The 21083-nt window shown below is 41.3% G+C and overlaps 2 protein-coding genes across 6 annotated transcripts in view; both read right to left on the reverse strand.

The window, feature by feature from the left end:
* The window catches only part of ephb4a (eph receptor B4a), a 43800-nt gene extending 42016 nt beyond the window's left edge, over nucleotides 1–1784 (reverse strand). Inside the window, exon 1 of the mRNA XM_085470088.1 lies at nucleotides 853–1784. Within this exon, the coding sequence (XP_085326214.1) occupies nucleotides 853–931 (79 nt within the window). The 5' untranslated portion in view covers nucleotides 932–1784. The remainder of the gene's footprint in view (nucleotides 1–852) is intronic.
* Nucleotides 1785–12335: 10551 nt separating this feature from the next.
* dlg4a (discs, large homolog 4a (Drosophila)) overlaps nucleotides 12336–21083 on the reverse strand; it is a 60656-nt gene continuing 51908 nt past the window's right edge. For all 5 annotated transcript variants that reach the window (XM_085470092.1, XM_085470091.1, XM_085470090.1 and 2 more), the window contains 14 exons: nucleotides 19448–19592; nucleotides 18654–18789; nucleotides 18391–18547; nucleotides 18194–18296; nucleotides 17693–17807; nucleotides 15823–15999; nucleotides 15671–15713; nucleotides 15550–15580; nucleotides 15078–15125; nucleotides 14865–14966; nucleotides 14526–14698; nucleotides 13769–13881; nucleotides 13568–13659; nucleotides 12336–12654 (listed from right to left, as the gene is read on the reverse strand). In XM_085470092.1, the coding sequence (XP_085326218.1) occupies nucleotides 12548–12654; nucleotides 13568–13659; nucleotides 13769–13881; nucleotides 14526–14698; nucleotides 14865–14966; nucleotides 15078–15125; nucleotides 15550–15580; nucleotides 15671–15713; nucleotides 15823–15999; nucleotides 17693–17807; nucleotides 18194–18296; nucleotides 18391–18547; nucleotides 18654–18789; nucleotides 19448–19592 (1542 nt within the window). In that variant the 3' untranslated portion in view covers nucleotides 12336–12547. The remainder of the gene's footprint in view (nucleotides 12655–13567; nucleotides 13660–13768; nucleotides 13882–14525; nucleotides 14699–14864; nucleotides 14967–15077; nucleotides 15126–15549; nucleotides 15581–15670; nucleotides 15714–15822; nucleotides 16000–17692; nucleotides 17808–18193; nucleotides 18297–18390; nucleotides 18548–18653; nucleotides 18790–19447; nucleotides 19593–21083) is intronic.

Genomic DNA, 21083 nt, shown 5'->3' on the forward strand with positions numbered 1-21083 from the left:
AACATTATGACAGATAATTTCAGGCTGCCTTGTTTCTCCCCCTTCATGGTTCACAAAGCTGATCCAGGACAATTTGCCTGTTAATGTCAAGCCTGCTGCCAGAACTGAATAGAAATTATGATCCAGATTACACATTTGATATGAAATGTGAGATGTTTTTTGTTGTTGTTTTGATTTCCTTTTTCCCTCCAGGGCTTAATGTAAAAGTTTAAAAGCACTCTACATTAACCCACTAAAACCACACCACGCCTGTACTAGCCTCTATCCACTGAATGTTTTAGTATTGATTTTAAGGTAAGCTGGTTAATAATCCCCCAGGAAGCAGAGTGGGAACCTTGTGATGACTTAAAAGTGAAAAAAGAAGAAAAAAACAATAGTGAGCTGGTCTTAGAAATGGCCTTTCTGAAGCCACAAGGAGCTTGTAAAAAAACAAAACAAAAAAAAAACAAAACAATATTGATTGGCACCACGGTGACACAGTTCTGTCAAAACAAACTAAATAATCCACTGCCAGATGGAGGAGAAAAAAGCCATTTCTTGCAAACACAGTATCTACAGTGACATTCTTACTGCTATTTATCAGTAACAGTGAGCTTGTGGCCGTGATTTTTCTGCGATTACTTGGATAAAAAATGACTTGTGTGGTGTTTTGCACAGCATGCTTTTTAAAATGCATTGTGGTTTTACGACACTTCCCGCTGGTAAGAGACGGGATGTGATGCTAATTGGACATTTCACTCACCCAGACAAGTGTGGGCAGCACGTCAAGAAAATAATAATAATAATAATAATAATAATAATAATAATAATATGAAAATAAATAAATATTTAAGAGGAAAAAAAACCACTCACCTTCATCTGCAGTCGACAGAAGAGCCCAGTCCAGGAAGATGCACCCCAGCAGGACAATGCTCTGGTATATCAGCTCCATGGTGTCGTTACCAGAAGGTGAAAAATGAATCGACTTGAATTAAAAACCAAGTGGCGCTGGCAGCCACTCGACTGGCAGCTCGGCTGTGCACCCACTGACCGAAAACCAGTCCGCATTTAAATTGGACTTCAGTAAAAGCCTCAACACTGTGCCGCAGAGAGAAAGCACACTTTGACTAACGCCTGTCCGTACGTGGCTCCGTTGACAGTGAGCGTTTATAAGCAGGCTCAAAACTTGTCCAACTTTGTGTTGTGGTGAAAGTCTAGAAAAAACACACACACACAGGCAGAAACAAACCGCGGTGCTGCAACTCCTCGTGAGGCTCAGCCCTCTGTCAGCACACGGGCTGCATGGTTAAGAAAAAAGACTTGTATGCTCGGCTTAATAAGCTCTTTGTGCACCACACGACTTCTCCCCCTAAAAAAGAGAAAGATTCTCCCCCCTCAGCTCGATGACCGAGCAGACTGCAACCAGGGCACCTCACTGCATATCTGTTAGATACACATTTAGTCCTCACATAGCAGTCGCTTCATACCTTCTTCCACATCTCCACGTTCGGGAAAAATATCCAGGAAAAAAAGTCTGATTTAATTTCCTTTTTTAATTCCTTCAGCAACCAGACTATTTGGCTGCGGGGGGGAAAAAAACCCAACGAAAGGTGGTGGGGATATATTGCGCGACAGGTCTAAGCTGGCCTGGTTTTACTCGAAAAATTAGACTGAAACTGGAAGAAAACGTCTACTTTGTATTCTGAGTAAGTCAGCGAACTGAATGTGCGCTGGATATCAAAAGTTGGGCGCTCGTGGCTCTGACTACTGTAAGCTGGTCACCAAGGACTTCAACACCGCATCAAACCCAGAGTCGAATGGCACGGGCAAGCTCCGCCCACTCTCGTTACCATAACAGCAGCGTCAAAAGCGTAGGTCAAAAGAAAGTTATGGAATTTCCGGCAAGCACCTTCAAAATAAAATTATATAGGCCGATAACATTTTATACGAATGAACCAGCAAGTTGGGGAAAAAAGAGAACTAAATAGAGAATATATGACCTTTACATGATTCACAACTTACCATTCATTGTTTTGACAAATAAATTCCTATTTGCAAACTAATATATTTGGTGTCTGTTTGATAACATGTTTGTAATTTCACACATTTGTTGAATAAAAATATCTTAAAACATGGCGCTATAGGAAGCACTTCATTTCTTTGCGCATCTCAGTTTCGCACTCAGCTGGTATCTTGTTTTTTTTTCTGGAATGCTTTTATTTTGACAATAATGTAACACGATTTCCGGTGTCGCTTAGATTACTTTCACGAGCGTCTTGACTCCAACACTACAATTAATTCCGTCCTATTGCAAACGCTGGCATGCAGTTTTTGTAAACTGTGCTGTAGATAAAATCAGCAGGAAGTTGGCGGTACTTATAATCCAGCCCATCAGACTCCAGCCAATATTCCTTGAATTAATCCCCATGAATAAGAAATCAGTGTGTTTGGACAAAACAGAGAGGACAATTTTTGAGCCTTTATTGCCTTTAAGGAGCAGGGAGGGATATTAACCTGTATGTATGTAAGTATGATGGAATCGAGCTAAGGTCTGAAATGCTAAAGAATACGAAATGATGATGGATCAGCTCAGTACTACTTCACCTGATTCATGATGCAACTTTTCTGCAATATGGCCTTTGGCTATTAGAAGTTGTGTTTTCTTTAAAAAAAAATAGCATTAGAAATCTGGTGCATGAATTTGTACCATCTCTCTGTCCATTTTGAAGCGCATCTTTCCACGAGATGTGCCAGTACTTAAGTAATGAAATGTGCCACGGATCCGCTCGTTCTTCTGTAAGTTCAGTCATTTTGACCACAGTGTGATATCAAGAGAGCTAATAACATTGCTAAATCACAGCACTGGTGTTTGAGCACAACCTATTTTCTTATTTAATTCATGGCTGTTTTTTCTGGGAAGTCTGGCAAAGACAGCGGCATAAACAAGAGAAAATGCATATTTTAAATCTAAGTGATAAAATGTAAATCAGACATTAGCATTTCAAGCTTGCTAACAAGGCCAGACCAATGCTTAATTTGGGCAGGGCGAGACCAGCAATTCCCGTTCTCCTGGGGTCAGCTGTTTCATTTTTGTTGTTGTTGATGTAATGTCTGTAAAGCAGAATAATTAAGTAAAACATCTGGGTTACTGTACATCCACTTCCAACCATCAAATGATCCAGCCCACTGACAACACAGCACATGGTATATCACCCAAAATCCGAGGTTAAGGATGTGCTGTGTCCCAGAGAGAAAGACTGAAGAAGAAAAATGGACAGTTGAGTCAGAGGTCAAGTCTCAGCTGCAAAAAACCTGAGTATACAAATGTCAGAGGATGGATTGTGAAGATGTGCAAACGTCTGTAATGAGCTATATGTGAACATGATGAAGAGAAGGGGTCTATATTCTACATATCGTGTGCACAACAGTAGTATTTGTTTACTTGCTGTGAAAGTTGTTCGGAAAATATAAAGGTCAAATGTTAGAAAAAGCATTGCCTGCATCTCTGTGGATCTCACTGGAGTGCAAATATCGTACAAGCAAAAAGTCAACAACTCATCCCGACTCAGTAACAAAGCCTTTTGCACATTTTATAGGCTAAGCGTCAAACTTTATTTCTGTTTGTTTGTCTGTTATATACAGTAAGTGGTCAGAGGGTCCAGACAGCATGCATTCAGATGCCGCTTGAGGGTGTCCATATCATCAAAGCTGTCATATTTACTGTATTCAATGCATGAAATTCTTCTTCTTCTTGCAGCAGGAAGATGCAATGGGAGCTTCAACAGGAAAACATAAAATGAGAAATGTCCTTGTGAAGTTCAATTTGTCTTTAAAATATAAATCTAAAACTTCTAAGACCTCCAGAGTGTGAGCCAGAGGAGCCTTTAGACCAGAATGACCCACTAAAGGTAGAAAACAAAGCTATTTGTCAGCCGCGTTTTTTTTCACACCCCGTTTATTGTCGACGCCGCTTAGTTAGGACACCTGAATGTCATCCCTGTTTTAGTGATTGCCATGAAATGTTCAAAACCTGTGAAATGCAGAGCTTTGTGAGACTAGTAGAGCTAGTTGTTTTGAGGATTCAAACATAGACGCGAGCAGAAGATGTACTTGGATAAATGTCATGGAGCCATAAAAACGTTCCTGCCAGACTTCTAACGGTGTTGATGTTGTATGTAAAAACGCACTCAAAGCAGGTCATTTTACTGTCTTTGGCAAAGCAATGACACTTCACGGTCACAGAGAATTCACCGAAGCTGTTAGTTTGTCAGCTGGTTAGTCCTTTCGGTCTAGAATGAAAACTGGATGTAAAGCTGCAAAAATCACCGCCACAAAGCAAAAAATCATACCGACCTCAGCGGTGTTTTGACTTTTCCCTCAGCATTAGCCTTGAGGTGACCGCTTTCTATCTTTTTTGTGTAAAATGTGTCAAAAAAAAAAAAGTGGAAAACTGAAATATTTGTTTTTAAAACATCGCTCATGTGATGTATCTCACTGACCTCACTGACACTGGTGATATCATAGACTGTATATAAAGCATGAATGTAGCCACACTGCCCACATCTTGGTTTTTGAAGCCAAGTCTGAGAAACCAAAAACACTGCTTATCCAGTAGCAACTTGTCACTCACAAGTATAGCCACACCCTAAAGCGTACTCGGCTTAATCATACGTTTTTACTCTAAATAGCACCATCATTTACAAAATAGACACCTTGCTGTATTAGATGGAACTTCAAACTAGCAATTGAGACAAGAAAGTCACCAGGTAAATGTTTATGGAGGTATTAAACTAAGGGAGAAGTCGGAGAATTTGATCATAGAGGTTTGTAGAACAAAATGAGAGCGATTACTCCCTGGTGGCCATTAGAAAGAATGCAGACTAAATGCACTTCACCTTTCAGACCCAGAATCTGGACCCGTCTGTGGATCTTAGGTAATCGACTTAATTTGCTGATTTGAAGTATCCCTTTCTCCGCTTTTTCTTTCCTTTACTAAGTTTATTTTTGTGGTTTTACATTTAACGTCTCTAAAATTATGAGATTCAGTCTGATGTCAGTATTGGGAAGGAAAAAAAAGTAGCAAAACCCTGGCTTGTTAAAAGTCTGGCATTCAGGATTTTGCTCAAGATCACTTAACTAATCATTTGATGGTCCAAGGATGTCAAATCACCTTGCAGTCAATAGCAGATCAAACTTTAGCTGATCTTTAGCATCCTCAGGTTTGTCTAAGTCCGGTCAGCCTGACATTCAGTAGATGTGAACTTCTAACGGTCTTAAATTGTTTTCACTGTGACATAATGACACAGAGCATGTAATGAGCTAAAGAGCTATTTACACATCAGGAACAAGTGGTAAAAATGCACATTAACATTTTGTAAGCCAAGCTCTACTGGCAGAGCCACGCACGAGCTTCTATCTTGACTCACTGCACAATCGGATATTTTCAGCTCTGCTTCTCTTCCTTTTCTGAAGCAACAGAACAGGAGCCATCCACAAATGCCCTAAAATGTCTGCATGCTTTCATTATCTATTATTTTCCAGCTGTACACGTGTGCATTTGGTATTTTGTGTATTCCTCAGTAGGCAAACGGGGGTATTAAGCAGAAATTTAAAAATGCAAATGCTGGCATGTTTTTGTGGGCCATCATCCTAATGGCATCGTACCTCATCACTAATACTACAAAATGAAACGTGTGCATTTGGCTCAGGTGACATTATAAGCTTTCACTGGTTAAGCTCTGTTTTTGCAGATGCAGCTTAGTAAAAGTGACACCACAAGGCTGTACTCTGAAATCGCTTTCGTTCTCTCGGGTTGGCAAAACCTCACGGTGCAAAATTAAAATCTTTTCCACGTCGCTGTTTTTCGGCTAAATAAGCACGAGGTAAAATTTCTCACAAACCGCCCTTCCTCACTTTAATTGGGTGCGCATGGGTATTCAGTTTGGTTTTTTTCTCTTTTTTCAAGAAAAGTAAAATCACAATCCATTTCAAATCATTATCACAAAAAGAAACAAGGGGAAAAAACACATACAAATATTTTTGATGGTTGTCTTGACTGCACTGTGTGTGTGTGTTTTAAACGAGCCCTTAAGACTCAGAGAAAAGCAAAGGAACCCATTAGACTTAACTGCAGGAGGAGTTATTATCTTGGTCTAGGGATTTGGGATGACAGCTGTTTTCACACCGGTGTAAAGTGTCATCGTAATGGCAAAAATCCTGCACCACACCCTGCCCATCATCAGTCTGAGGATGAATCATCTCATTTTCATGCAGACAGTCTGATACATGGATAAAGAGCAATGAAGCATCCAAACTGACATCATCCAGATTTACTAATACGGCACGTGATAAACAATAGAGACACGAACAATTGAGCAATGAACTCAAAGTCATCCTGCACAAACAGCTAAGCTGGCACCAGGTGGGGCCTCGGGGGTGCGAGAGCATAACGAGGAGAAGAAGGGATCAGTCAAACACAGCGGGCTGGTATGAAATATGAACGAGGAGGAATGGCTCTGCGTTTGATCCTCCACTTCAGGCTGCCGCTGTCGTGTTGTAATTAAGGTAACAAATGATACTGACAGTCGTCTGTTAGAGCCGTATGTTTGGCTGTGTGACTGAAGCATCTCGGTGAAGCAAGCCTATCGCTGACTGTTCCTGGTGAATTTTTTTTAAGACTCCTGGATGCCTGCTATATTATCATGTAGATGTAAGAGGATTAGCTTAACCAAAGAGTTACAGCTGTTCAGACGAATACAGGCATGCCTTTCTGACAGCTCATGCAACTGTAAAAAAAAAAACAAAGAAGAAGAAAAAAAGTGGGCCTGTCTACTGAAAATATCCCACTGTTTTCGTAAGGCTACCCCTGCTGAAGTTAGGACTAAAAGTAAAGGTTCCAGGAAGACCACAGGAGGGGGCCTTCAGGTCCACTGAAGGCTTTTGGCTTTGAGTTGTGCGATAGCTTGTGTTGTACTGAAATGCTTCACCGGTTTCCCCGTACAGAAGTTCAGAGGTTTGGAGGTTGCTTTGAATACCTAGGAAAAAAAATATTCTCAGTTGAATCTTCTTTCCAGCACTCGCACGTCAGCTGTTCTTTCATCCAAATCCAGCAATGTCACTGCAGCTCTGTACAGCAACAGGTAAAAAGAGGCACTGCTCCCTCATCGGCCCATTTTGAAGCCCGCTGTGAATAATTGCCGGTGGAACGCGACAGACTTGCAACTCATAATGACTATAGGCTCCATTGCACAGAGTTATAAGATCAAACAGTCTAACGATTAATTTCCTTCCACCAGATTTCACATTCTTCATATTTGGAGAGAAATTTGATTCTAATAACTGGCATGATTTAATTATTACATTTGGAAGCGTTCATTCCTCATCCCTCTGTCGTGGCTCTGCCAGAAATCTGGTTTGGTCCCTGTGTTTCTGTCTCTCTTGCATTCTCCCTTCTGTTTCTGTGGGTGTTTCTGTGTATCTCTGTGTGTTTGCGTTTCCCTGGCCATGGCCACTCCTTTCCCTGCCCGAGGTCCCTGCGGCCGCCACACCTGCACGTCCTCTTTCAGTCAGCTTCAGCGGCACACCAACCCCTCGGTACTCCTCCGAGGCAGATCGCACGGTCACCTCCGCTGAGCCTCCTGTGTGTGCCAAATCGCCTGTCTGCTCACTGTCATCTGCTTGTCTGCAGACAGATGACCACCAAACCATTCTCTTCGCCCACCTCCCTGCTCAATCACTGCCTCGCTGCTCAATGCATTACTCTCCAGCTCGCCATTTAAAGACTACTCACTCCTCAGCCTCTACTCAGTCCACCATCTCTCAGTCAATAAATCTTTTAGACGTTTTCCCTTTGACTTTGTGCTGCTTTTGGGTCCGAGTGATTGGTAAATCATAGCACCCTTTTTTGTTTAAAAGGAACCCCCCCCCCCCCCCCCCCCATCCTGGCAGTAAGACGGGATACATGCACTGGAGTGTTTGTACATCTGCGAATCAGGGTTGCAAACCATGAATCACTTTAATGATTAAAGAGAGAGTTTATTCACAGAGTCGGTTTCTTAATTAGGAGGAAATTTCAAATTCTAACTTTGAAGTAAGCAACTTAATTTTGTTGTTTTTTTCCCCCCTCTTCTCTCTCCCCGCATCTATCCATCTGTCAGGCATCTGGCTTCTTCGAGAGTCCAACTGTGCATTCTTACACCAGCTTGTGGGTATATGCATTGCGTGCCTTGGTACATGAAGTAGACATGATGACTGATAGGAGGATAACAGAATCATGTGGATGTTAGTAACCTGATGGCTGTAAGACTTCACCGTTTTGTCAGCTCGAATCCTGTTTAAGGTCTTTGATGGATGTTCTCTCATCCTTCTGCCTGATTCTGTTTGTCACTTGTAGTTATAATGCATCAGGCACTGGGCTCGGGTCAGATAGAATAACAATGTTCTGTATTTCAGGAACCGAATAAGTGGTTTGAGATAAAATGTAATTTAAACCACTTAACTTCTTTCAGTAACTCTTATTAAGCTCTACAAAGGTGATATGTTTTGATTCTGCTCAAAGCTGGGATATCTTAGGGAAAATGGGATTTACACAAGCACAAACAAAAGTTCAGTGGGTTGCTTGGTTGCACAGCAGGAGTTTGTAATGACCTGCCCATTGGCAAGTCAGTAAGCTTAAAAGTTTTCTGGCGGCGATAGTTAATTTGTGGCTGCATAATAAGAAATAAATTCAGAGTTCATGAAGAGAACGAGCTCAGGTAATAAATAAACGTGGCATTTGCGAGTTTCTAATCCAAAGAGGTTAAGCAATCACAGGGATATAGCATCACAGCGGCCTTACACGCAATCTGAATGTCTACCTACACACAGTCAGGCACTGCAGCATATCATGCGATCAAAAGAAGGGATCCTCGTGATTGTGTGCTTTTCTAAAGAGAAAATGGTTCCCCCGATGAGTGAAGGCAGGGTGGGGAAGCAACCAGCAAATAAGAGCCAGAGCAAGTCTGTGCAAATACATCTGAGTGGAGCTTGTGTAAGCAGCTGTAAATGGAGAATGAGTGCCCTCCTCTGGCCGGACTGTTATTTTCTTCACCTGTGGAACTGGGGTGGGAGTCCAACTATTAACAGGAACAAGCAAACAAAGGAAAAAAAGAAGGCTGCTGAGTCCATTTTCAGAAAGCATTTTTTAAATTAATTTTTATTATTTTATAGCTAATTTACAACAAGCGCTTCACTGAACTGGAACATTTTATTTTGCTTGATACTGTCATTGTTAAATATATTTTTCTGCATCAGCTGACTCTGTTGTAACTTTGTAATCAGTCTTTTCTGTAAAAATTCATATACTTTATAAGGAATATCACACTATGATAAGGATGGCTGAGAGAGATATTAAGAAATACACTGAACCCTCAAATAAAGAAACCCAAAACATATTGTTCAATTCATGGATGTGTCGCGGTGTGTCGTAGTTTCCGTGAGTTCTCTCTATGTGTAAATGTTAAATGCATGTGTGTGGACGTGCTGATATCTCCTTGCGTGTGTCGTTTCTGTGTTTGAGCAGTTAGAAACTGGGCTGTGGCTCTGATGGATGCTGCACTTGCACCAATTCAGCAGTGTGAACGGCTAAAACCTAAACCCACACGGCACTCCAACAACATATTTACAGCATTTCTGGCCAAGACCCGAGAGTTCTCTCAATGTGAAAAAATACAAAAATATACAGACAGGTGATGCAACTGGTGACAGTTCTGAATAAATCATACATACATATATATATATATATATACATATATATATATATATATATATATATATATATATATATATATATATATATATATATATATATATATATGTATGTATTTCAAACAGAAATTGATAGTCGTCATTCACAAGCTTCAGCTATTCCAAACCGAGCCAACAGAAGCATGTGAGCATAAAGTAAACAAATATAAATATGAATGGTCACTTCCATCGATACTTCCACCTTTACTCTTTTAATTCAGAACAAATCATAAGTAAATACAAAACACATGCTCTTAAAATCTTGACATGGGGTCCTCCTGCTTTCGCTCGCCATCTTTATCCCGCCGATACCTGTAGCATATAATGCCGTCAGTGCAAACTTTATACAGTTTAAATCTTAGACCCATAAAACCATCTTCATTGCATAACATCATAGCAGTATTGCACTACATCTTCGCGTGCGTGTCTCGCTCTCTCACTCACACACACACACACACACATTACAACCATAAGGATGGATGTTCTCATATAGCATCGCTTCTATTTTATACACGACACGCGCTTTCTTGCCACTCTCGCACACAAGCGGCAAACACATACCCACACAGTCACACAGACGCACGCAGCTGCATTGCACACGTGTTTCAGTTTGTCTTCAGCGCGTACGAGAACACGTCGTGTGTTCTCGGTTCTAGTGTGAGGTCTGCTTTACGTTGACTTCAATGGTTCAGTTAGTTGTGTGTAGCTTTCTGCTGCGCTTTGCAACATGAAAAATGGGATTGTGTGTAAATCCAAAAACCAAACTGCAATATTACCCCCCGCCCCCCCCCCTCCCCCCCCCCCCCCAAAAAAAAAAAAATCAATGGAATATTATTTGGAAATGTTAATTTTTTTTACAGACTTAATCCCGTTAGAAATTGTCATAAAAAAGATATATATGCATATATATATATTTATATATATAGGCTATTTATTTGTTAAACATGACTTAGCTTTAATTTGTGTGGACACGGGAAGGAGAAAGAAGCAGGGAAAACTGGAAGAGAGAGAACGGATAAAAGGACATATTCCTCCCACACAGAGGAGTCCCCGCACATGAACGAGCACCACCGTGCACACGCAGACACACACACTTACACACACATACGCCATGGCTTTTAACTGCGACCACTGGAGACGGTGTGTACGTCTGCGGCAGGGGAAGGGGGGTATCTTTTGGAAGAATGACCGATGAGTTTGCTGTGGTGCGATGAAGCTAAGAGCTCTGCTGTTTGTGCCTAGAGAGATAACATTCATCCTGGATGCTGACTAGCAGGTCAGAACAGCCAATCCGCCTGTAGAGGTGTGCTAGGTTACAGCTGAGTTTACGACCCTACGATTGTGTGTCTGTGTGTGTGTGCGGTTGTGTGTGTGTGTGCCACTGTAAGGGAGTGAGGGTGTGTGTGTGTGGGTGCATGAGTGTGTTTGTGTGCATAAGAGAGTTGAGGCTAAACTACACGCCAGAGCATCTAGTATGCTCAGCACTGGCCTCTCATGACCATAATCACATGATCATGTCTCTCTTCTCTTCTTGAGACATGCTAAAAAAACCAAACTCCTTCACTTTTTTCTCCTTCCTTTAGATTATTATCACGATTTTCTTCCTTTGTTTTTCTCTTCTCTCTCCGTTGTCTTTGAGGATGCATGCAGAAATTCAGCGTATGAGGTTTTTAGCAATATAATTATTTGAACTGCCTTTAAATAATGCCTTGCAATATTCAACATGGGGTGACCCGAACAAACGTCAGTCTTGGCCTCTGAGGTGTTATTCTGAGTTCACACCCAGAACCAAGATGAGAATCACAAAAAGAAAAAAAAAAGAAAAGAAAAAAAAAGCGGGTCTTTGCTGAGAAAGGACTCCTGGTCACGTGGGACTCAGCTGGATCTGGGCCCCTGTTCTCGGTCTTCCCCGTTCCTGTCCTGAAACAAGGCAGAGGTGGCAGGACGAGGAGGACAGAAAGCCAGGAGGTGATATAAAAAGAGTGGCCACTGTCTTTTGTTGTTTGTTTTTAAAGTGAGGGGGGACCTCCATCTGAGACATCGGTGCACTGAGGTGTTCAATGTCGGCATGAGACTCGAGATGGCTCTGTAGGTGAGGCGATAGCACCTCAGGGTCCATCTCTGCAAGGTCATCCTTTATTTTCTTTCGAGCCCTGCTCAGAATTAATGTCTCATGTCCACATACATCTAGACTGCTGTGTTGAGCTCCAGGTGACGTGGGCTGCAGTTCACACCCAGCATCAAAATGCAACTGAAATCCGCCTGAAATAGTCACTTCATTTGCTCCCTATCTGGTGGGAAAGTGCACCTGTATCCAAACACAGGTTAAACACATTACATATACACAAGTTATTATCTGTGATTTGGATGTTTGCATCCCCCCCACCCCCACCAGCACCCAGTTTAGGGTGCAGTCACAGCTGCATCTAGAGCTGTCCACTCATGTATCCGAGATGCATTTTAATGCAAAGTGTGAACTGGGTTGGCTTCATTATAGTGGGATACTGGTTTAGTCTTTTCTCTCAGTCTCTTTATACATCGCTGCATTTACATCTGTGTCAGAGTCTCTCTCCTTTTTATTTTTTGGTATCGTTCTTTGCCTCGCGGTGTCGCTGTGTTTTGTCTTAGTATGCGTTTATCTCTCTGTGTCATTCTCAGTGATTGCCTAAGCACTGACTTTGCTGGAGGACAGACAGGCAGGCAGGCGAGGCTGGCTTGGCTGTGAGGGTGAAGGGTGGCGGTCGATCGGTGGTTGTGAGGGAGGGGTGGTCGAGCGGGTGTAGCATCACAGCCTCTCCCGAGTGGGGATCCAGATGTAAGGCCCTGATTGCTCCTCAATCACTGTCTTTACTTTGTGATAGACCTCTTCAAAGCTGTCCCCTTCCACGACAGCTGCAGCGGGACACAGCATGTGCGACAGAAGGAGAGAAAAGAAAAGAACAAATAGAACGAGGTATGGGTTAAAGAAAAAAATGACACAGGCAGCAGGAAATTAAGAGAAAAGAGCAAAGACAGGAGATGAAATTGAAACATTGGTTGGGTGGTGGCGTGGGGATAAAGAGAAACAGGGGAAATGACAATTTAAGATATAATCAATTATGAATATAGTTTTACAATCTGTGTACGACATCAAAGAAGAGGCACATTTACATCAGCTAAGTAGTTCTACACAGTTTCCCACGTGCTTTGAGTGGTTGATGAAATGTCACAACCCCCCACTGTTCATGATTTGTTAGAAACTGTAGACAGTGTTGAATTTGCTGTGAAACCTCGCATTCATATTCTGCCAACTGCTGAGATTTGCCCTAAATGCATCGCTTAAATGTTAAAATGCCCTGAGTCCTCCCAAAAGGCATTCCTTTTCTTATTCAGATTGTTCAGTCGTGCCAGTACAAACGGGAGCGCGGAGCCCGGTCACTGGCATTTGTTGGCATTAAACAAAAAAAATCTACGAGAGCTACAAGAGGAAGTTTGATCACCTTCTAAAGTGTGCGTACGAGCGCCAGCAAAACACGGTCAGCCTGTTGTTTCTAGAATCTTGTAATGATAAAAGAGATGATTTTTTTCCATATCAAATAGATTATGAGTAATCCTACATTTGAGTGCAAACACAGACGCATAAAATCCTGTTTTTCCATCTGGTTCTGCCAAAACCTAAATGTGAATCCCTCTGCTAAGAATACAGTGATAGACAGTGCATTGAAAAAAGCTTACTTTTTTGTTGACTTTACATTTAAAATGTCCATGTAATTAAGTGCAATCTAAAACCAAACCTCGTGCACATGTGATTGCTGCATGCTCTTACCAGTAAAACACTCTAGGAAGTCTTGTTCTAGTTTGAGGGCTCGGTCCATTCCTTTCCTGGCCTGCTCCTCTGTCAGGCGAGTGTTGATTTCTCTGTTAATCAAATCAAACAAATATAAAATCACACCTGCTTTCAAGCTGTAAAGAATAATCATTGTCAGAATTTTTTTTCTAAATGCATATAGAAGATTTGAGCTCATACAGGACATTCTCCAGCGACTTGGGCCGCACAAAGATGGCAATTGGGTGAAGCTGAGCTGCTTGTAGTCTGCGCACAGCGTTGGCTGAGACATCCAGGATGCAGTGTTTCCCCTGCTGCTCATGCATGCAAGCAAGAACAGAAATGATAAGTAAATACAAAAACAGAATGTTATTTTACTAATGAATATTGTAGGTTAATTGAGCTTAAACGAGCTTATTACTTAAACGGAGCATTGCTGTTATAAAACACAAAGTGTTTTTAGTGCAAACGGATTCATCATACTTAAAGGGGTAAGAGTTTTTTTCCCCATGTCTTTTAGTATTATTTATCTACAGTGTTTTGCGTCAGTTGACCAGTTTTGAAGAGATATCTGCCATTAGATATCTTAAATATTTGCCTTGTGGTGCTTCAAGCTCCTAAAAACTGTGATTTTGTGGTTTCTGAAAGAAGCGTTACTACTGATGTTTCACCACACAGCCCAAGTGCTATTTAGTATATTATACATGATAGAAGGTCGAGTCTGCACATATCTACTCAAACCCAAACCCATTTAGATGAATAAAAAGCAGGTATAGAGGTAAAATATGTAAATATATTTGGGGGTAAACTGTTCCTTTAAGTAATGTCCTTGTGCCTGACTTCATACTCTGGGTACTAAAAGCCGTGGTTTTTATGGCATTATTTTTCAATATCTCAATGAATCTGGAGGTAATGATCCCATTTTACAAAACCCATTATCCAACACGCTGCTGCACACCTGCTCAGCCACCTCACGGACACTCTGGACACTCGTGCCGTACAGGTGACTGTTGTACTGTCCGGCCTCAATGAACCGATGGCTCTGGATGTCCTTCTCCATCTGTTCCCTGGAGGACACAAAGTGATAGTCTCGCCCGTCCACCTCATACTCCCTCTTGGGCCGCGTGGTGTCTGTCAAATGAAGAACAGAAAGCGCACCTCATTTTGAATCTCAGCATCACCTCTGTCTGATGCACTGCGCACACATCGCTTTAATATTGTCGCATTGTGCAGCGGTGGCAGCAAGTGAAAACTGGCGAACACATCTGTCTCCGAGACTGACAGCGTAATCACTTACGTGGGACACAAGATCCAAACTTATCGGGGAACTCAGACAACAGGTCATCATTTATCCTGTCCTTCACAGGACCCAGAATGATGATGGGCCTTGCATAATGTACTTATCATAAAGAGAATGAAAGGATAAAGAGAGAGCGGGATCATTCACAAAAGAGAAAATCAAAACAATGAACATTCGTATAAAAGCCTGAAAGTACAGACTTCACCTTACCTTCCACTTGGGTAACTGTCTCATAATTGTGTGAGGCTTTATCTCTCCCTGGTGAGAGAACACAGAAGCGTTCGGTTTCTTTTTGCCTTCTTACAAATGACACGTTTGCATCGACATGCGCGTGTTTGTACTTATATGCAGGGCAGATGATGTATCTTCAAAGGTGGCAGCAAATGTATGAGATATCATTATTGGCAAGGTGTTAAAGGCGTGACTGTTTGACGTAATGTGTGCTTTGGATTATAGCCTTCTGGGAAATACTGAAGGAGAAGTCTTAGATTCATATCTGGCAGTCAATGATCTGCTCAAATAATAGTGGAGAGGCATTTAGAGATATCAGCAATGCCAAGAGTAGAGCAAAGGTGATGATAACACTGCTTTGTTCACACATTTGTTTTAGTTCCAGCTACTTGCACCTTTAATGCATATTACTAATCTCTTAATGGATGCAAAAGAGCATCCACCGAATTACCTTGTGTGCTCAAGCTGTCCCGACCAAGGTCCTGTAACAGAGACAAGAGCAGATATTTACCGATCAGGACACACTTTGAATGAACTCCCCTCCTTCAGAAAGCTATAATGAACAAACGTACCCTCTCTTTGGTGTTAACACGAGACCACTCTTTTCTTTCCACCCTGTAAGGAAGAAAAATGTGTGACAAAGGTGAGACAACCTGTCATTAGCACTGAGCTGCAGTGCTTTACTCTACATTTCAGTAAGTTTGCTACATATAAAGTGTCTGACCTGTGCTTGCTGGGGATGAAGCCAACCTCTTCAGCCTCATTCTGCGGGCTGACCTTACGGGCCTGCCACCACTCTTCATCTCCGCAGTCCAACACGTGCAGCACGTCTCCAAACTTGAACCCAAGTGCTTGACTGAGAAAGCCACAGTCGGCAGTTTTATCATAGTCAAAAAGAGCCCTGGAAGGAAAAAGAGGATTTCAATTAGGCATTTCATAAAAAGCCTTTAAATATTTTTTTTTTAAAAGCCTCTGATATTCCAAAAACTGCGCTTTTAGTATATTTTAATGTGCATCGTGATAACAGAAACATCCGTACAGTTGGAAACGTTACATTGTAAGAGATGTGTACTAAAAAAATAATTTTTGAATTTTAACAAGTGTGCTGACTAAATGGAGAGAGAGGACCAGAAACATGCTTGACATTTTCATAAAGACAAAGCGGATAGGAATAAAACATTGGGGGTACGCTGCTATACTGGCATTTTTAAAAATAATTGTTTTTAGCCACCTGTGGCTAGCACTGAGTGCCCCGCACGACTTCAGTTATTCAGAAAAGAAGAATTTGTATGAAATATTGGATTTAGCCTAATTATGAGCTTTAAAAGCATGACTGACAGCGTCTGCTTTCCATGTGCCAGTGGACGTATAACACACTGTGTGAAATGTAACCATGAACTGCTTCTCTTTCCAGGATTTTTTTCGGTCAAGCAAAGCATACCTTGAATACCAGCGACTAGTCCTCTCACCCACACTTCTTATAAAGACCAGTGTGTATTCTGTGCAGTGTGATGTGGTGTTTGGATGTTTGCTTGTTGGTTTTTGGCTTAAAGTATTTCTGCAACCTGCAGTGATTTTGAAGATAATTTGCACCACAAGTACTCTTTAGTTTGTCTTTAATAAACATAGCTAATAAGTTGGTTGGTGTAAATCTTTAAATGGAACATTTCAGAGTAAATTCAATGTGGGTCGGTTGCTGTGTGGCTGTAGAGCTTAGTTTCCATGGATTAATCGTGACATTTTTATTTAACTGCGCAGAAAATAAAGAGCGTTTCAGTAACGTTGTGTTGACTGCTCTAAATGATTACCTTCAGTAAACACGTGAGCCTGTTGTATACACAGTAAACACAGTAATGCAATGGTGTCCTGCTGGTACTCCCTGTAAATCTAATATTGGCGGTGAATACATCAAATGGTAGCTAAATGCATATAAAGGCCCAGGAATCAATAATAAACACTCTAATGCTGTTGACTGAGACATATTTGCAGACAGATACTTTACATTTTTCCTCTTTATTCTTCTTCCTCTTAAGGCTTGTAGTTTTTGTGATTTTTGTATGTCTAGTGCTCGCCTTGTCATTTTATTTCTCTATTCTTACTTCATATTGTGTGCCTTTGAAGCCTGACTATACATTGCCTTTGATAACGCTTCTACTTCTACTCTTGCGGCTATAGATCCTATTCTGACTTTCAAAACTCAACACTTCAACTGAACGAGGCTTTGCAAATGTTTCTTTGTAGCAGTTGGCAGCATAATGTCGTTCAAGTGGAAGGACGGCTGAGTTCAAATAATGACATTTTCTTTAGTTAAATATGCTTGACATATTTTTGGCTTTGTGCAGGTAGATTTTTAGCTCTCTGACTCAAAATACTTTAAACAACATTAAATGGAACTAAATCTGCATTATTTGAAGTATTTGAAACATCCATACTATGCTGCAATATAACCACTCTTATTAATGATAAAAAGCTGTGGATTTCTGCTATGCTGCAGTCAAACGATGCATTAACCCAAAAACCGTATCCTCGAGCCACTTTGATCTCATCCTATAAGGCTAATATCAAAGGTAGTTTTTCTGCTTTTAGTGTGAGACCTGATGTAGAAGCCTCTCTTTGGATTACTCCTTAGGGTTGTCGTCCCAGAGCCCATGCTGCTGTTCATCAGCTGTTCCCTCAAGTCATGGATCTTAGCCTCGAAACGACTGTACTCTGCAACAGAGAAACACAAACATATAAGATTCCATATTTTACTCTCAGACACCTAAAACGTTTGCTTCAATAAAAATAAAGATCTTTCTCTTTTCCATGTCTAGTCCTTCAGTGGCTGAAGCGTGGATAAATGGATTTAGCTGCAGATGTTTGATCTCTTTGTTTCAAAAAGAATCTAAATGAGAAATTACTAAGTCATTGTTTTGTTCTTTGCCCATCGCCTACATTTCCACCTTATTTAAAAAGTAGTCCTACCATTGCATTTAGTCATTTTCTTCAAAAAGAGATTTTGAAGCTTATTTTAAAGGCCAATTTTTAGACTCATTGCTCAAACAAGTTTTGCAACGTATAAAGTTCTTTGTGAGAAGGTCTCTCAGTGGTTTTACCATCGGGTCGGTACTGTGCGATGATGGTAACTGTCTGGCCAGCGTTCTTCAGTGCTGCAGCTGCCTGTTCGTGTGTGGCCATACGCAGGTCCACGCCGTTTACCTGTCACACACACACCATGACTGTTAACACCTGACGACCCAGTGCTGCTAAGGATTACATGACTACTTGATAACATGAAGAAAACTGTCATTACACTGAGGATCTGATCCCCTTTGTGCAGCTCTCCGCTGAGATCAGCTGGACCGCCTGCCAGGATGAAGGAGATAAAGATCCCCTCGCCGTCCTCTCCTCCGACGATGTTAAATCCCAAACCTGTGGAGCCTCGGTGGATCAAAACTCGACGAGGCTCTCTGAAAAATCGATGAAGGAGACAAAATAAGTTTTATAGGGCTAAAATGCCCCCATAATAATAATAAATAAACAAGATAAAACTGCAGTTCAAGGATCATTGCTCACCTGGGAATATCATCATCTCCCATCATGCCGTGTAGAACAGGAGAAAATCGACTCGGTGAGGTGGGAGTGAGGGCTTGCGGGTAATCAGATCCGAGATAGTTTGGGTGGCTAAGTTCAGTATCCATATGGGAATATGCTGGAAAAATAAGCACAAAACCAAATGAGGTGTAACATACCAAGCACATGGATTTTATTGTACTTCAATTTTCATGCACTTTTTTCTTGGTTTCAGGTCACAGGTTGCACTGCAACTTAAGAAAACACCAGAAAAATAGAAAAGGAAATACTACGGAAGTAGCGGAAAACAAATCTGTGTTTTGGGGGGAAAAATAACAAGACAAAAGTGACAGAAACCAAAACACGCTGAGACACGCTCAAAATAAACAGAAGATTCATCAGTGTAGTACAAGAGAAAAGGGGAAAGTAACGTGTTTTAATACTGTACATACATGTTTGCTATTAGACTTTTACTGTTAGCTTGCTATTCCATTAAGTTTCTGTCTCCCAAAATCACATCTGTTGTGTTTTGTGAAACTTTTTTCTGGTGAAATTTATGTTTTGTATTTTTGTAGCTCTCACTTTGTAGAGAAAACTGGTAGAAACTGGTTCTGAACTGAGCTTTTACTATTCATAGAAATCCCACAGTCATCTCTAGCACTTAATAAGACTTTTTCTCCCTCTGTTCTATTTTTGACAGCTGTTCCAAACACAAAAAGAGCAGGTCTTGTTTTTAATAGCTCAAAGTTCTCTTTAATACGGGGTGAGGAAATTTGGGCAGAAGGATGGAGGCTTACTGCTGGTGAGGTCAGGAGGGTTGTACGAGTTGGTCAGGAACAGGTTGTTGGGCTTGGCCACCCTGAGGTACACCACCTCGGCTGTGTTCTTCAGAGCCCCCACCGCATCCTCGTGCATCACATCCTCCAGACACACGTTGTTCACCTGATTGTTCGCAACAAACAAGGAAACACAGGTAAGGTAACAAAGTGCAAATAAGAAGGCTGTCACCCCTGTGACTTCATTATGTGTGATCCAGCAGCACTCATGGATTAGATTTAACAGAGACATTTAGCAGCTAGATTCCAGTAATGAAAGCAAAATTATAGTTTAGTCCGTGGAAAGTTAATACATGTTAGGGAAAGATGTTAATAACATTAATTTTTAATGGTAGAACAATACGTTTTAAGAGATTTATTGTAACACAGACCAGTTTGAATAATACGCTAAGTGAAGTTGCTCCATGAGAGAATCTCTCTTTGTCTAAAAGCGGGAGTCACATTCATTTCCATCCATGGGCTATATTCAGCCCCATGAGATATCAAGTGTGCCAGGCCAGTAAAACCACTTCCTAATAACTTAGAAGAAATATACACATCTAAAATTCTCCCTGTTTTTTACTGTAATAAGGTACAAGATACATTTGGAAAATGTTCATATTTTATGAAGCATCCAGGAGTCTGAACCTTTTGAGGTCCTCTCACCCTCAGCTGGTCTAGGTGGATCGCTGCCCATCCCTAAGCCTGGTTTCGCTAGAGGTTTCTTCCTGTTAAAAAGGGGTTTTTCCTTCCCACTGTTGTCAAGTGCTTGGGGCAACACAGGGTAGTCTGATTGTTGGGGTCTTTCTTCTACTATTTCTGGGCCTTTAACTTCCAATGTAAAGTGCCTCAGGGAGACTGTTGTTGTGATTTGGCGCTATATAAATACAACAGAATTGATTTAAATGCATATACATCGTAAGAAAAACAATATCCTCCAAATTCAGTCAGTCTACTGTTAGTATAACCAAACGCTTTGTCAAATGTGGAAAAATCGCATCAGTCCAGATGGGACCCTGTGGAGGGCTGGTTCTGGCTCACTGACCTCATGTTTGACACCTCTGATGCAGAAATTAGAGTATAAATCGCTAAACTCAAATTGGTTTAGACACCTTTAAAGTGGACGGGAAATGCAGGGAGAGAAATAGTTGGAATGACAAGTTCCAGCTGATTGAGAGTTAAATCAAAGAAACTGTGGCTGCGTGGTGTTAACTGTAGGTTACAGAGAGAACACATAATGTATTTTTTAACAAATTCACAGGGAACAAAAGGATGCTGCCACATCCCATTCTGAGTTAAAGCAACGGCTCAGACACCATTTAGTGGGAACAGCACCATTTTGAAGCTGGTGGTGTTGAGCTGTGTGTTCCCCAGCAGGTGGCAGTAATGCTGCTTAGAAATCACTCTGGCATTGTTGTAGTTAAGGCTCACTCCATCCTACACATCTGTTAACATATTAATGGCTGTAATGTCAAACCATGAAAACTGAGAGCTGTAATTTATCTTGGCTCTTGATACATCAGTGCCTCATATGTGCGCAATGTGTGAGTGTACATACGGGTGAACACGAATCCATGTATGAGAACACATGTCCCTGCATGCTGGAAGCTATTATATG

This window comes from Copadichromis virginalis, linkage group LG10 (assembly GCF_057382275.1).
Source record: "Copadichromis virginalis isolate Kocher_CV1m ecotype Utaka linkage group LG10, C_Virginalis_male_GT1.1, whole genome shotgun sequence".
NCBI classification, from domain to species: domain Eukaryota; kingdom Metazoa; phylum Chordata; class Actinopteri; order Cichliformes; family Cichlidae; genus Copadichromis; species Copadichromis virginalis.